The sequence below is a fragment of the Ixodes scapularis genome, unplaced genomic scaffold (assembly GCF_016920785.2).
Source record: "Ixodes scapularis isolate PalLabHiFi unplaced genomic scaffold, ASM1692078v2 PGA_scaffold5__190_contigs__length_132052651, whole genome shotgun sequence".
NCBI lineage: Eukaryota > Metazoa > Arthropoda > Arachnida > Ixodida > Ixodidae > Ixodes > Ixodes scapularis.
In genome coordinates this window covers 130,814,601-130,828,619 of record NW_024609880.1, presented here as the reverse complement: position 1 = coordinate 130,828,619, position 14,019 = coordinate 130,814,601, and the positions used below count along the sequence as shown (strand labels likewise).

Genomic DNA, 14,019 nt, shown 5'->3' with positions numbered 1-14,019 from the left:
CTTATATTCCTTCATCCCTAAGCCAACAGGGTGGTGGGATCTATGCGCTCGCAGACGAATTAAACGCCTGCATTTGATCGGGTGACCCCCTCTCTGCACATAAGTGTAGCGCAATCGTGTTGAACAATCTATGTATGACTGGTCTGACGAGCACATAGCTTTTGCCACCCTATCAGCTTAGGAGCGTGCGAAGTATAAGGCCAGGGAAGGACAAGAGAGACAACCGCAACATTTCCACCAGCCATGTCGAGTGGCATTTTATTACAAACATTTCTCATTCAAGAGCCTGCAAAAGCACAGAATTCCACACGTGCAAGAAACAAGTGCTATGTACTATTATAACGGTTGGTCAGAAATCAATATTGGGATTACTTGCCACTAGCTTTATATTTGTATCTACTGCATTCATAATCACCTGTAGGAAAGCAATGAGAGTTGAAATTCAATCGGTAAGTGCATGGAAACCCTTGCATGAACCAGTCTGCAGTGGAAGGTTGTTTAGAGCTTATTAGGCCAAATCTGTCAGAGGGAAACTAAATCAGCGATAGAAGTGCACAGTATTGGTACAAAACGGAGGGAAACAGCAACCCAAACAGGGTCTTGCACCAACCTTTCCTTCTACGTCGGCGGCATGTAATACAACCAAGCATAACGCCCACCAATTCCCCCAAAATACCTCGTCGATGTCCTCACCCAGAATGACAATGACGTCCATCACAGTAGTCGCAAAAACTGGCACACACACTTTGGAAATCCAGCACAGCTCCCTACATTCGCTCAAACAGTGTGGAAACCACGCAGCCACAAAGTGCACGCTTCACATGGCAAAGTTCTGGGTGTAGTCGTACTCAATGGTGGGTATGACTGCCTGCACAAACTTCAAGAACACTATGAGGTACATGTGCACCCCCAGCTCTCCTCCGCCTTCCGTCACTGTCTGGATGATCCTCTTCATCACTTCTGCGTGCCTGCACAGAACCGTTCCGCTTGCATTCACCCGCATCAATCGATCAATCCTCCGACCAGTCGCTCCAATCTACAGAGTCCGAGAAAGAAAATTAGACGCAGCTTTTCGCCCACATAAATAAACCATGCATCGCAGAAAGCTGAACGTCCGTGTGAATGCGACGACGAGCGGCTCTTCGACGGCGTAATTGCACCCGTGAAAGAACGCTGTGGATGCGAAGGCGCCGACGGTCTCACACTCGGAGTTTGGATGGAACGTATTCGACGTCAAGATCATGCAGTGCGTGCATGTGAACACGTAGAAGAGAATGTTACTGAGCAAAGAATCGGCAAGCTGGTGCGACCCAGCAATTTGTGCGCACATCCACGAGAACGTGTTTGTTGCTAGCTGTTCTGTGCGCGATTGGTTGTGGTTCACGCCAGACATTGAGTGACATCACCTGAATTTCTGGTCAATCACAGCGCAATACCAGCTGTGGCTATTAAATAACAACTCATCATTAAGAAAACATATTAAAAAAAAGACAGAATTGTGATGTCGTCTCCTATGCACTGCCCTCCCCTACACCACTCTATATGAATCTTCTGTTGCTGCAAGCAGTGCTGTAGGTCATCGAGTGATAAGCCCCTCACAAACTTTGTCGCTTCTGCCTTCGCAGCATCAACGATCAAACCTTGCTCCTTTCAACCCAGACTTGGTCCTTGGGAATAGGAAAACGTCAGATGGGGTCAAAGCAGGCGAGTACGGTCGATAAGCCAGGAACGACATGACTGGCACAGCTTTGTGTGCTGGCACATTGTCTCAAAGGATCCATGACTTGTTCCTCCACATTTCAGGCCACGTGGTTCTTGGCTCAGCATAGTGTCATTGGGTTGAAGCGCCCGTCGTACTCGCCCTGACCTGGCCCCATCCGACCTTTTCCTATTCCGTAAAATCAAGCCTGGGTTGAAAGGAATGAGGGGTGACTCTGTCCATGCTGCGAAGGCAAAATTGACGAAGCTCATGAAGGGCTTATCGCTCAATGACCTACAGCACTGCTTTCAGCAACGGAAGACTCGCATGGAGTGGCGTAGGGACACAAGAGGGGAGTACGCAAGAGACAAAATTACAATTGTGTAATTTTTACATAATTTGTTTTTTTTAAGACGAGTTTTATTATTGTATTGTAAAAACGTTGCACCAGCTAACACTGTCCAGTCGCATCAAGTCGCATGATAGTCCGTAAATTCTTTTTTATTGAACTAAGTGCCGTTGGTGTCCGTTTTACAAATACAGGCCTAGGTTGATATTGGCTCATACAGAAATTTTGTTTTCCTGTTTTACCTTTCAATCCAAGCAACACCAGTTCTCAAACATCCTCATTCTATGACATTCACATGGAAGTTCCTGCGATGCACAAATTATTCATACGGGATGAAAGACCGGTTTAGGATGCCCTGAACAACTAATTTTGATGCAATTATTTTAAGAATAAAGGTGTCCTTTCTCCCGTTGTGTTTGGAACCTACAGCACAGAACTGGCGAGGGAGGGTAAAAGAGGCAACCCTGGCCATATCACAGTGCTTGCTCTGCCCAGTGACAGTTAGCAAATATAAAATCGGGAACAAAATGGCATAAAAAGAAGACAGTTTCAACACAAAGTAGCTTGAAAGGCCCATTCAAACACTTGCATTTGCTGACAAGAGTTCTTGCGATCTCTTACAATGAGCGAACGCAGTGGCACGCTGGTGACATTAGGATGTGGCTCTGGAACTGCATTTCACTAGAGGGAGGGCTTTGCAGATACCAATTTGTGAATTTTGGTTGGTTTTCCTCTATGTACCATTGACTGAACTTCATATCTGCATACAACCTACTCCTTTTATAGCAGACCGAAATCTTGGTCAAAATCAAGGTCTGTTATAACGAGCTTAGACTGTATTCGCGAGACCAAATGTACATACTATCTATAAGAAATGGTTGTTTATAATATTGTCAGTTTTGAGCCAAGAAAGAATGATGTGCGAAAGAAATATACGGAAATGCCTACTGGTAGTGTTCTACTCAATATGTAGTGTGGTCTCTCGTCGCCAGAGATTTTAAGAAGTTTTAAGCTGCAAGGTCGTAAGCAGTTGCAAGATCCTAATGGTACAACCACCACCACCACCCATCTATAAAAAACTCAAAGCCCCAGAAGCATAGAGAAGCTGCCTGCCTGCACGGGTGCACAGAAGCCATGGGTGGTCCCGGCAGGTGCGGGTGTGCCTCCATGGTCACCGTCTTCTTGGCATGGTCCTGACTGATGTCTTCGTACATTTCCTCGATGGTCAGTGGCTGTCGATTCTGCGAGACATGACGGGGATCGAGACATCTCCAGGGTGCATTCCGACCAGGGGCCAGAACAGCACATTGCTCTCGACCATTTACAACGCAGGCTCCTAAAGCAGCTGGTGTACCATAAAATCACCCAATGCCAGAGCCTGAAAGCATAGTACTCGGGACAGTGGACATCGCGTCAATAGGAGAGCTCGGGGGCAATGAAACCGGTGTATGAAAAGTACCGGGAAAGGTCACTAGGCCCCAGGTTCTTTCAGAGCCAGCGTAAGATCATTCTAGAGAACAAACGTCTCAATAGCCACACTGAATGGCATCACAAAATGTCACAAATGGCGACGACCGACTTCACAAGGATTCCCACGGGCATACTCCTCCAGCAGGGTGCTATAAAGTGAGTCGTGCGTAATGCAGTGTCAGGAGGCGATTGCTTTTAAAATTATGTACGTCATACAACTCCCATTCGCAAGTTTCCTAACGATACCTTTAAAGACTAAATAATGCACAAGTACAAGGACGCCTTTAAACAGTACCGAAATGCACGTGCACACATATTTATAGAGCCCAAACAAAAATTACCCTTAGTCGGTGAGGGATCTTCTGTGCGATCGGAGAGTACAGAAATGTTTTGGAACATGGTAGGTTTTTCACGAGTCCGTCAAGGAACAAGATAACTTCTATTGATAATTAAAAATTGCAACAAGACAACGGACACAGAAGACACAACGCTGTGTCTGTGTCGTCTTCTGTGTCCGTCGTCTTGTTGCGCTTTTTTATCATTATGAATCGCCAACTTGCCCAACTTTCTACCCTCGTTAACTTCTATTCTTCTGGACTCTAGTTCTGAATCAATTTCAAATACACGTGGACCATAGGGAAAAGATTGGACATACATATCTGGTTGCAAATAAGAAGAAATGCACTCTATCTACGTTTTCAAACTCAAAGCCTGTAATGCTATTTAGCCATTATTCAAATTCAAGGGCTTTTGTCAAAACTTAGTGTTCACGCAGTTCCTGCATTTGCATTGATGTAAAGGGGGTTCGACTGTACACACTCGAACGCGCCGACGAATACATGGCGGCACAGACAGAACCGTGAGAAGAGGGGCGCTCACTTCGTCGTAGCCATAGAGCCACAGGCGAGGGGTGCGGTAGTAGTTGTCGTACGTGATGTTCAGGTCGTACGTGCGGGTGCTCACAATGCCCCCCTCGTCCGCCGCGCTGCACTTCTCTGCGGCCGGAACCTCGGGCTTGGCCGTCACCGTCGCCTGCAAATCGGCACGAGGCAGGTCCCGAATTGAAAGTCTAAACCGGTGCTACAGCTGGCCCCCACTCAAGTGGTTCCACCCACAAACCACTTGGACTAAAATGGCTGAGTTCCGCAAATGTTTGAGTGCAACACCTCGTCCATCGGTCTACAAGGGGCACCCGGGTGTATTGGCATTAACGATGCCACTGAAAAATTTGCCCAAGTTTCTGTTTCTTTGACGAAACCCCCAACTTGTCGACGAGCAAAGAAATATATTTGTTTTTCATTTAAGTGAGAAGAGTGGAGTGCAAGACAGTTCTTTCTTTCAGTGACCACAGTGGTCAAAATTTACTGCCCTTTTTAGCCCCCTTCCTGTCACATAGAATTCCTTATTGGAGAAGGCCAGATTTTGCGTAAAGATGTAAATAAAAGATAGAAAAGCCTGCGACTTGAACTGAAACAAATGACGTGCAGAAGCAAGGGTGAATAAAGAAGGAAGTGAGGTCGACCACAGACGAGCTTTGTTCTTCGACGTGCCAGAAGCCACTCACCGGATCGTCCGCGTCCAGAAGTCCGCTCTCCACAAAATCGTCCATGTCGGCCGCTTCTTCGTCGTCGTCGTCATCGTCGTCGTCGTTGTCCGCGTCGCCGTCCCCTTGGTTTCTCGTCGTCCTCAGAGGAGATGTGGAGGGTTTCTGCAGCAGGGTTGGGGGATCAGCAGCGAAGCAGCTCAAAAAGCGCAAGAAGGGACCAAAAGTGGGAGAAGGCTAAGCTGCCTGGTCCCATACGCCAATTTAGGTACATTGTCAGCTAGAACGATAGCGACAAAACAGTGTTTTGTCCCTATCGTTCTAGCTGACAATTTACCTAAATTATGTACCAACTAGCTCAACTTCAGCCCGTTACCCATACGCCAAACGGAGACTACCACAGGAGCAAGGACGGGCCTTTCTGCTGTTCATCGTTGCCTCTTCCAAAGTATTCACATGTACTAGTACGGTACCTTTAAAGGGGATGCAAGGAAAAAGAACAATAATATTTTGCGAAAAAATTTTATTTTGGATTTTATGGTGCGTTACCTTTAAATCTTCATATTTTATGTATAAAAATAAAAAGTGCCAGTTATGATCGCCGAATTAGTCAAGTACGCATTTGAAGACCTCCCGGCGACCCAGAACGGCATTAATTTATTCTTGCGCGCGCTTCTTCAAATTGCGACCTCTGCTGTCATCACATTTAACCTTTACAAGAAGACCTAGACATCTTCTCTCCATCGCAGTATTTTGTAGCTTCAATTTCTAACGGAGAATTATTAACAAAATATTTTTTTTCTCGCTCCAAAAGTGTATCTCTACATATCTATGGTAACGTACAAACATATCTTTCTCTTTATCTTCACAGTTTGTGCACAAGAATCTTTGTTCCTAATATTGTCCTATGATAAGGAAATTTGGCATGCATATACTTTAAAATATGTAGAATGCAACTATCTATGTTTGGTTAGAATGTATATTTTTTTAAATTTATGAAAAATTTAAGAACCTTTTGTTAGTCCCTGGGAAATGTGGCCTTTGTGATTTTTAATTATTTTATAATAAAATATGTACGAGCAAATACTAGACTCTTTGAAATGTGTTGCAATGCCCCACACTTAAGATGTATTAGACTCGACCAGTATTAAAATATTAATTTGTATTGCTATACACTACCCCAAAAAATGAAGGTTTGAACCACTTGCCCAATTTAAATGACATCTACAGGGCCTGTTTCTCTTGATGCTAAGAGCATTTCTGCCATATTTTGCTAACCCGGGTGAAGTACCAAAAAAAATTGCAAATGTTCAGATGAAAGTCTGCGTAGGAAAACTATTGTTTTGAGATAACTTATAAATTTGTTGTTTTCATGTGTTATATTGCTTTAGGACAGTTCAGAGCAGATAGCTATGGAGCTATATTTCTATATTATACCAGCTTCATAAAAGCAACATAAACACAAACACTGTTTTTTAGATTTCCATCCTTTGTCCAAAATTTTAACTCTAGAACAGGAAACATGACAAAAAAAAAAAAATACAAGCTCATAGCTACGTTCTTCTTAAAATTTCACCCAGAAAAACTCATAAAATTAATCCAAGTTACGTAATAACAAAACAACAATTTTTCTAGTGTAAAATTTATGCCAAAAAGTGGAATGGAAAAAAAAATTGTGTTCAAAGTACTCCAACCTTTACCTCTATTTTAGCGTCGGTGGACCGAAAATAATTGATAAAAAATGAACTATGCAAAGTAAACTAATGAAACTTTCTGGGAGCACTCTCTATATGTTGGTGGATGTTAGTATGGCATTTCTTTAAAATCAACTTCTTTTGCAGAATTTGTTTTTTTCTAAGCAGTGACATGGGCCCGCCCATGTCAGCGCAGGTGTGGAGCAAATTCTTAGCAAAAATGGCATTTTGGCACAAGACGTAGCAGGCTTTCATTCCCGGTGAAATTTGGTGCCAATGACACAGCACTCTCATCACTGTAGTCACCTCTTTCTTTCCTTTGCTCCACTCACAGTTTAGGAAAGAAGGAGGCCGAGATTATCCTCCCCGCGGAAAACCGAGCTTGTAGGCTAGTCTCCAAGTGGAACTTAAAAAATGTGTTTTTGATCCCTTTAAGTCTTCAAAGCAGTACAGGAGAATCTAGTGAATTTGAACCCAAGGGGGACCACAGCTTTGTTTGAATAATGCAATGTTTGAATTACCCGGAGTTTCTTTCCTAGAAACACACAGGACAGGACTTGCATGTTAGTTTGAATTATCCGCGAGTTTGAATTAACGAGATTGTACTGTATACTGTGAAAAGTGGAACAGGTTGTCGAGGCTCTTTTAGGCTCCACTATAGCTTGGAAAAAAAAGAATCACAACTATGAAACACAGGTGCCAAAGAACTAGAATAATGAGCTTCGGTCAAAGCTATGCGAAGCTAATCCGAAAGACGTCAAGGAATTTCCTGGAAACCTTGGAGGAGCAGCGGATATTTTGCTACAAGACTTTGATTTTGCAGCCCAAAGGAAGCTGCAAGTTCCCTTTCCAATTGTTTCCAGTGGCTTCCGCTACCTTTGCGATTTCTTTTGTTTTATGTGAGCCACCCAGAGTTCCAGCATGCCAACTTTTGGAGGATTAGGTAAGACAAATGGAAGTGGTTTCGACACTCACATTAGGTTCCAGCGTCATTTCCTGCACCTGCTCTGCCAGTCCAGAGGTGGTGCCATCTGTAAAGTATGTCACAAACACAGAAAGTTGAATGAACAAAAGGGAGTCCACTAGCACATCAACAGGACAAACTGTCGATGCGAAGATATAAAAATTATTTTTTTCGTCAATACTCTTAAAGAATTAGGGAGAAAATAGTCACAAAGAAATCGTAGAAGTAAATAGAAATGATAAAACAAAGAAATCAGTGGGTACTTTTCCAATACAGTACGAAGTGAATGGGGAGACTGTGGCAAAGTGTATTACTGCTGCAGAGCTCGGCAGCATGTCGTAAGATTGGGTCACACCTTAACACCTTAAAAATCATTACCAAAGGGAAAAAAAATTAAACAGCCTGGATAGAAAAAAGGATGTTGTAGAATAAAATTACAATGAAGAAACAAAATTTTTAGAGCTATATTGTCACGGGTGACAAATAGTGAGACGGTGACTAACTGGAGGAACTAAACATTTAATGGGGCGAATTTGTGCCCAAAACAAAATGGAAGTTTAGAGTAGCACGCGTCGATGTCGGCGAAACAGCAGGATTGAGCCCTGGGGCGACATTGACTCCAATTTGCCACACGGAGCTCCTTCTGTACACGCGTGGGCTTCTTGAACAATCGGCGTAGAAGGTTCGGCGCGTAGGACATTCGGACCTTGAATAAGCAACAGAATTCTCGAATACACCAAAACGCGACATTTACACAAATAAAAAAAAAAGGGTGTGTCTGCTTTCAGGCAGTGAACCTCGGCCCTTTGCGTGGGAGTCAAGCACGATAACCATTTGGCCATGGGTCCATTGCCTACTTGGCCAGCTGCGCGCGGCAATATCTATGGCGCAAAACAAACTTGTAGTTGATGCATGCAAGAGCCCCCGTAAAAGTGGCTACTAACAGTCGCGTGACTGGCCACTACAGTCACGTGGTGCTTGCACTCTTTAGGGATCTTTCTACGAGCTCTAAACGTTACTTATTAATCTTCACTTTTTTGTTGCACTTCTTTTATAACAAAAGATTTTGACGTTTGAGAAACAACAAGTGTAAGAAAATTGTCACTTCCGTTTCGAATCGTACGACTCCAGCAGGAGCTGCGACCCGCCGCAACCGTTTGAGGCGTGTCCTCGTAGGGGAGAAGCCCTAGCTGCATGATGCGGTCGAGAAGTCTACGTTTCACTTCCGGAGCCATCGCAAAAGAGGCAGACTACCACTGCAACCACCTCCAGCACAGAAACCCAAGAGCACAGCGCACACCAAAGTTGAGTGGAAGTCGCACGAGGCTTGAGTACGTTTTTCAGCCGAGCAGCCAAGCCAATCCAAGTAGCTTACCTTTCCTCCATGTGAAGCGCACAGGCGCGAGAAAAAAAAGTGGAAAAGACGACTGTTACAGAATGCTAACAAAAAATTGTTTCAAGCCATAAATATAGCTTTAAAAAGGAATTATTTTCGTTGTAAATTTGTTTTGACATTTTCTTCCCATCCAGGCATTTAAAAAATAAAAAAAAAACTTCTTTGCATATGTTCTTTAAGTGGGGAGATTTTCTTGGCTATGTAACCATGCCTTGGTGAGTTTTGCATTTACTAATTTCCAAGTCATCGTCGTCACATCGCTAAAGAAGTGCCACATTTTTCGTGTCTCAAAAGTTTTGCTCCACTTCAGAGCATCCATTATCTCCAGAAGAAAAACAAGAAAACAGATTTCCTGACAAAGCGTTTCAATGATTTCTCCAGCCAGCAAACGCAAATACCGTAAAGTACCGGGCAAGTGCCCACTCAAAATTTAGAGATAATCGCGAAAATATGGGGGATGGGCACGTGTCCGGTCATCAATTTTACATGTAAATGTACAGCGCATATTTTCTCAGATCTTAGAAATTTGGATATGGGCGCTTAATGTGGAATGGGCAGATGCGCAGTATTCTACGGTAAACCTAAATGGTGCTTGGTATTGTACTTGATACGTGGCAGTGACCAAAACCTCCACCGAAAATTGGCGCACAATCCCTCTGTCCAAAGAAAGCGTCGCGAATCTTCAAATGCACTCCCCATTCCAAGGTCAAAATAGAGGAAAGTCTAAAGACGTGCTTCCCCAGTCAAGGGGTTAATGCATCTCCTAGTAGAGTACAGGTGCTGCAATTCCCGTGAAAGCAACAACACTTCCCTGTTACCAGTCCCTCCCCTGCTAATCTATAGCCATCGAGAGAACCAGAATGGCGCGTCTTTCCAATGTCCGGCCTCTAGCGTGCACTCCATGCCTGCCGCAGCGTCCTGGCTGCACACGCCCACTCCAAGTGCACAAGATGCCCAGGCACTGGCCAACGTGGGAAGCTCAAGCCGGGGGCGGGACAACCAAAACTCCTCCCTGGTGTTTTCATCTCGTCAGGGACTAGTATATTCGTAGATTAAGCGCACCAGGGACTAGACTCCCCGCTTAAGGGGGCTATAACACAGTTTTCTCACCCTAACTAGTTTTCTGAAAGAACACTTACCAATCCATAAATCGAGCGACACAAATTAGTTCTCACAAAAAGTAAATTGACGAGGCTCACATTCTTTTTCATCATCTCCATTCGTTCAAACCTTGCTCTTCCTCATAAACCGAACTGCCCCGTCCTCTTCCCTCGGCAATAGAAGTTGGGTAGAGCCGTCCCTGGGGCCCAATGTCGGCCGTGGGCGTGCCACCCTCACCTGAGTAGTGGTGGGTGTCGACCCAGCCTCCGTCTTCGTCCCCTTCCTCCTCGAGCACCTTCTCTTGGTCCATCGAGTACTCCATGTGCTTGCAACGCTTGTAGCATGGCACTGGAGCGAGGCACAGAAAAAACGTAACCTTCGGGCACTTTCGTTAATGGCTCTATCAAAGCGAGAAAACAATGCAATCTTCTTGGGCTCAAAGATGAGGACTCGGAGAGGTACCCAGACGGCCAAATTCGCGATAGAAAAGCAGGTGCAAGAAATATGCAGTTGCATTTCGATCTATCAATCAGAGCGTGGCATGCAGAATAGCATTTTACGAGGAATGCAGCAGGAGTCAACTCCAGTCATGGCCTTACAAGCGCACAACACAGAGTCTAGTATCATGATGTCCTTTTGTACCATTTTTTTGTTTTTGTTTTTTAAGCTTTTTGCAGCTGGCGAAGTCATTTCGAAACGTCTCGGAGTCGTCTCTCGTACCTCGGCCAACTGTCTTCAACCGACCTTGGCGCATGACGCTCACTTTTCAAGGTTATATCAAGGTTAGCTTTTGTAAGAATGAAATTCTCCGTTAATACTGTATCAATGAAGGGTAGCGATCGTACAAACCAGAACAAGCAGGCAGAGCTGCAACAGGCTCACACATTGTAAGCGAGCAAAGGGCGTAAAGGTGGAAATACTACGAGAAACGCCAATTTCAAAACGGTTTCCGGGCAGTTACGACATTTGTGCACGACGCCTCGCAGCTTGGCTAACTTGGCTGGCTGCTTTCAACGTATGCGCGCATAACCGACAGACGAGCTCTGACCTCTTTACAGATGAACGTTTTGGCCTCACCATTTCGCGTGACAAGGAACTGCTTGTCGGGGGGCAGGTAGGACTTGGCCGGCAGGCCCTCTCCGGTTGCCCACTGCCAGGTGGGGCAGTGGTGCACCAGGTGGTCCCCTGCAAGCACAAACTGCACACACGCCACATCACCGTCCACTCTGCTCGCCCGGCAATGCCCTGGACAGCCGTGCCGCCTTCCGCAGCAACTAAAGCAAAACCTGTCGCACCCTAGAGGGGCAACAAAGTGCTCTTTGAGATCCTCGTTTTATGATCATAACTCAATCTACAAGCTCTAAGCAACCTAAAAAACCCGAAATCGCATTCATGTGCGGTCGATTTGCGTACTAAAAAAGTGATAAAAGGTTGCGACACCGTTGGCGCAGAACGACAGGTGATGCTACAGAGCCTTGCTGAATATGGTTGGACGACGGATGGCACTTGTCAGCCACTTGCGAGCGAGTGGTTCCCGCGTAGACGAGTGGCTGACCATTCCCACTTGTCCATGGGCGGAACCCCACCGCTTGTGAGTGACTGGAAAGTGTCGTCCGTCATTCCACCAAATTCAGCAAGGTTTGATTGCCCAATCTGTCCTTCTGCGTCAATGGTAAGTGTTGCAATCTTTTAGCACTTTTTTAATAAGCAAATCGGCCACACATAAATGCAATTTCAGGTTTTTTAGGATGGCTCAGAGCCATCCGCTTAGAGCCTTAGATGGCTTAGAGCCAAGATGGCTTAGAGCGAAGGGCTTAGAGCTCGTAGATTAAGTTATATGACCATAAAACAAGGATCTCAAAAAGCACTTTGATGCCTTTTTAAAAAAAATAATAAATGCCCCCATTTGTGTGTGTGTGTGGGTTTGGATAAATGTTTATAACATGTCACATTAAACAGAGAAAAAATCTTTTCCCGAAAAAATAAAATTTAGCACAATATTTACACTGTATGAAACACTTTTCAGTACGAGCAATTCCAAAATCTAACTTCCATTTCAAGGTGGACTTCTCGAAAGTTTGTTTCGGAATTGTTCCCAACTCGAAATGTGTCTCGGAACGTAAATATAGCGCTGAAGGTATTGTTTTCCAGAGTAAGTTCATTTTGTGACCTATCTGTCCTATCCTTTGCTTCCTCTTGAAACATCGATATTGGGCCTCTAGTACCAACAAGGCAAGTGACAATAAAAATGCCGAGCCACTTCCTCGGGGAGTTACATTGCACCGTCAACTAATGCGACCGTGTTCCGTTCCACATCCGGTTTCACGCAGGAGCAACCCGGGGAACACCACGAAAATACTCCATGCCTCCAAGAGCCGACTAAAGCGAAAGGTGCAGGTCACATTTATGCGTATCAATTCGCTCTGCCAGCATTGCGTCACCTGATGTTCATCTGTCTGCCCTGTATTTACTAGGCTGATTAGATACACTAGAATTTTAGTGTGCTCAAAACAGTGAGGAGGAATAGGACAATTATTGAGCAATGGGAGGGCAATGCCATCTTTCGCTTCTCTTTCCGGTTCGTTTGGTGCAGTTGCGAGAGCACAGACGTAAAGCACGCCACTACAAAAGAGGTACTGCAATCCCGGGCATGTGAAACTAGTGTCGGCAAAGCTTGACGCTGGGATCGCCGGCACTCCGATGCGAACGTGTTATCGGATGGTCGAACTAACTTCTACGCTCGATGTTAGACTTATTAACAGATTACGTGACACCCGATTTTTTTTTTTTTCTATCACTGCTGATTGCATATCAATGACGGTGTTTCGACGAAGATTTTACGAAATATTTCAAGATTATATCGGTGTCAGTGTCCAAAAGATGATCGCATTTCAATCGATGCAATGTGTGTCGATCTAGGTCGGCGTCCCGCCTTTGTAAACTAGTATGATTACCTCTTCGGGGGTGATGACTCCGGTTTCCTTGAACTTGGATTCCTGCGAGGATTTCGAACGACGCGTGACACAACAAAAGACACTTGGGCGAAGATTACGCAGATTAAGGAGCGAGGAAAACAAGGCTTTGCACGCACCTTCAAAATCGGCGTCAGTCGGTCCGCAAAGCCCAGGGCCGTCCCTTTGACGGTGTTGATCATGCTCTGCATGTCTAGGCCACAGGTAGACGCACCGGGAAAGAGTTGGCAAGATTGTTTTGTACCAGCGCCTTATAAGAGAACAAAACGAAACACACCCCCGACACAGGCGCCGAGACCAGAAGCGACGTACTGACTTGACATTCAATCTATTCACTACAAGCACCTTAGAGGACGCTGCAGAACGGAGACGCTATAACTTTCCGTGATTTTCCCATAGAGTTGTTATAATGTACTCTATAAATTTTCCGGTGCTTTTTGTTTACGTGTGTATTTGTTTGTTATTTTTTTTCCCCAGTTCGTTAAAAAGGCTGTTCAAAAGGGTACAGCTGTTATTATTCATCCATCCGAAAACTGTTATCACTGAGCTGTTCTTGTAGCACGTATGTAGGAGACCGTAATTTGAGGTCTTGAATCAATTTCGAATCTGTATCTTGACGTCACTCGCTAGGTTCGCTGGCATCGCCCACCACGGTCGCCATCTTCGAGGTCTCTTGCTATCGCGAATGCCATCTGGCCGGACCTTTTGAGCTTGGTTTAGCAGTATTTTACAACTTTAAAGGGTCTTTTTGATCGAAACTAGTGGTTATTCTTATACTTTGGTGCTTTTGAAGCGCTGTGGGAGTATTTTTTGTGTGTTTTAGTTCGTTTT

The 14,019-nt window shown here is 44.8% G+C and overlaps 1 protein-coding gene across 1 annotated transcript; it reads right to left on the bottom strand.

Annotated features, from left to right (window-relative positions):
* Positions 1-227: 227 nt before the first annotated feature.
* On the bottom strand, positions 228-13,511 carry LOC8030771 (ubiquitin-like-conjugating enzyme ATG3). Its single transcript, XM_029978261.4, has 9 exons — positions 13,308-13,511; positions 13,171-13,212; positions 11,294-11,414; positions 10,454-10,564; positions 7,731-7,786; positions 5,083-5,226; positions 4,398-4,550; positions 3,162-3,289; positions 228-968 (listed from the first exon to the last, which is right to left on the bottom strand). The coding sequence occupies exons 1-9, from the start codon at positions 13,377-13,379 to the stop codon at positions 818-820; spliced, it is 978 nt and encodes a 325-aa protein (XP_029834121.2). The 5' UTR covers positions 13,380-13,511; the 3' UTR covers positions 228-817.
* Positions 13,512-14,019: the final 508 nt, after the last annotated feature.

Bases quoted from the DNA above. Each gene is read 5' to 3' on its own strand.
- LOC8030771 (XM_029978261.4), bottom strand. From the start codon at position 13,379: ATGCAGAGCATGATCAACACCGTCAAAGGGACGGCCCTGGGCTTTGCG. The intron at 5,227-7,730 runs GTGAGTGTCGAA...ACCCTGCTGCAG, and splicing joins AAATGACGCTGGAACCTAAT to AAACCCTCCACATCTCCTCT. The intron at 969-3,161 runs GCAGGCAGCTTC...GGTTCTGTGCAG, and splicing joins GCTTCTGTGCACCCGTGCAG to GCACGCAGAAGTGATGAAGA.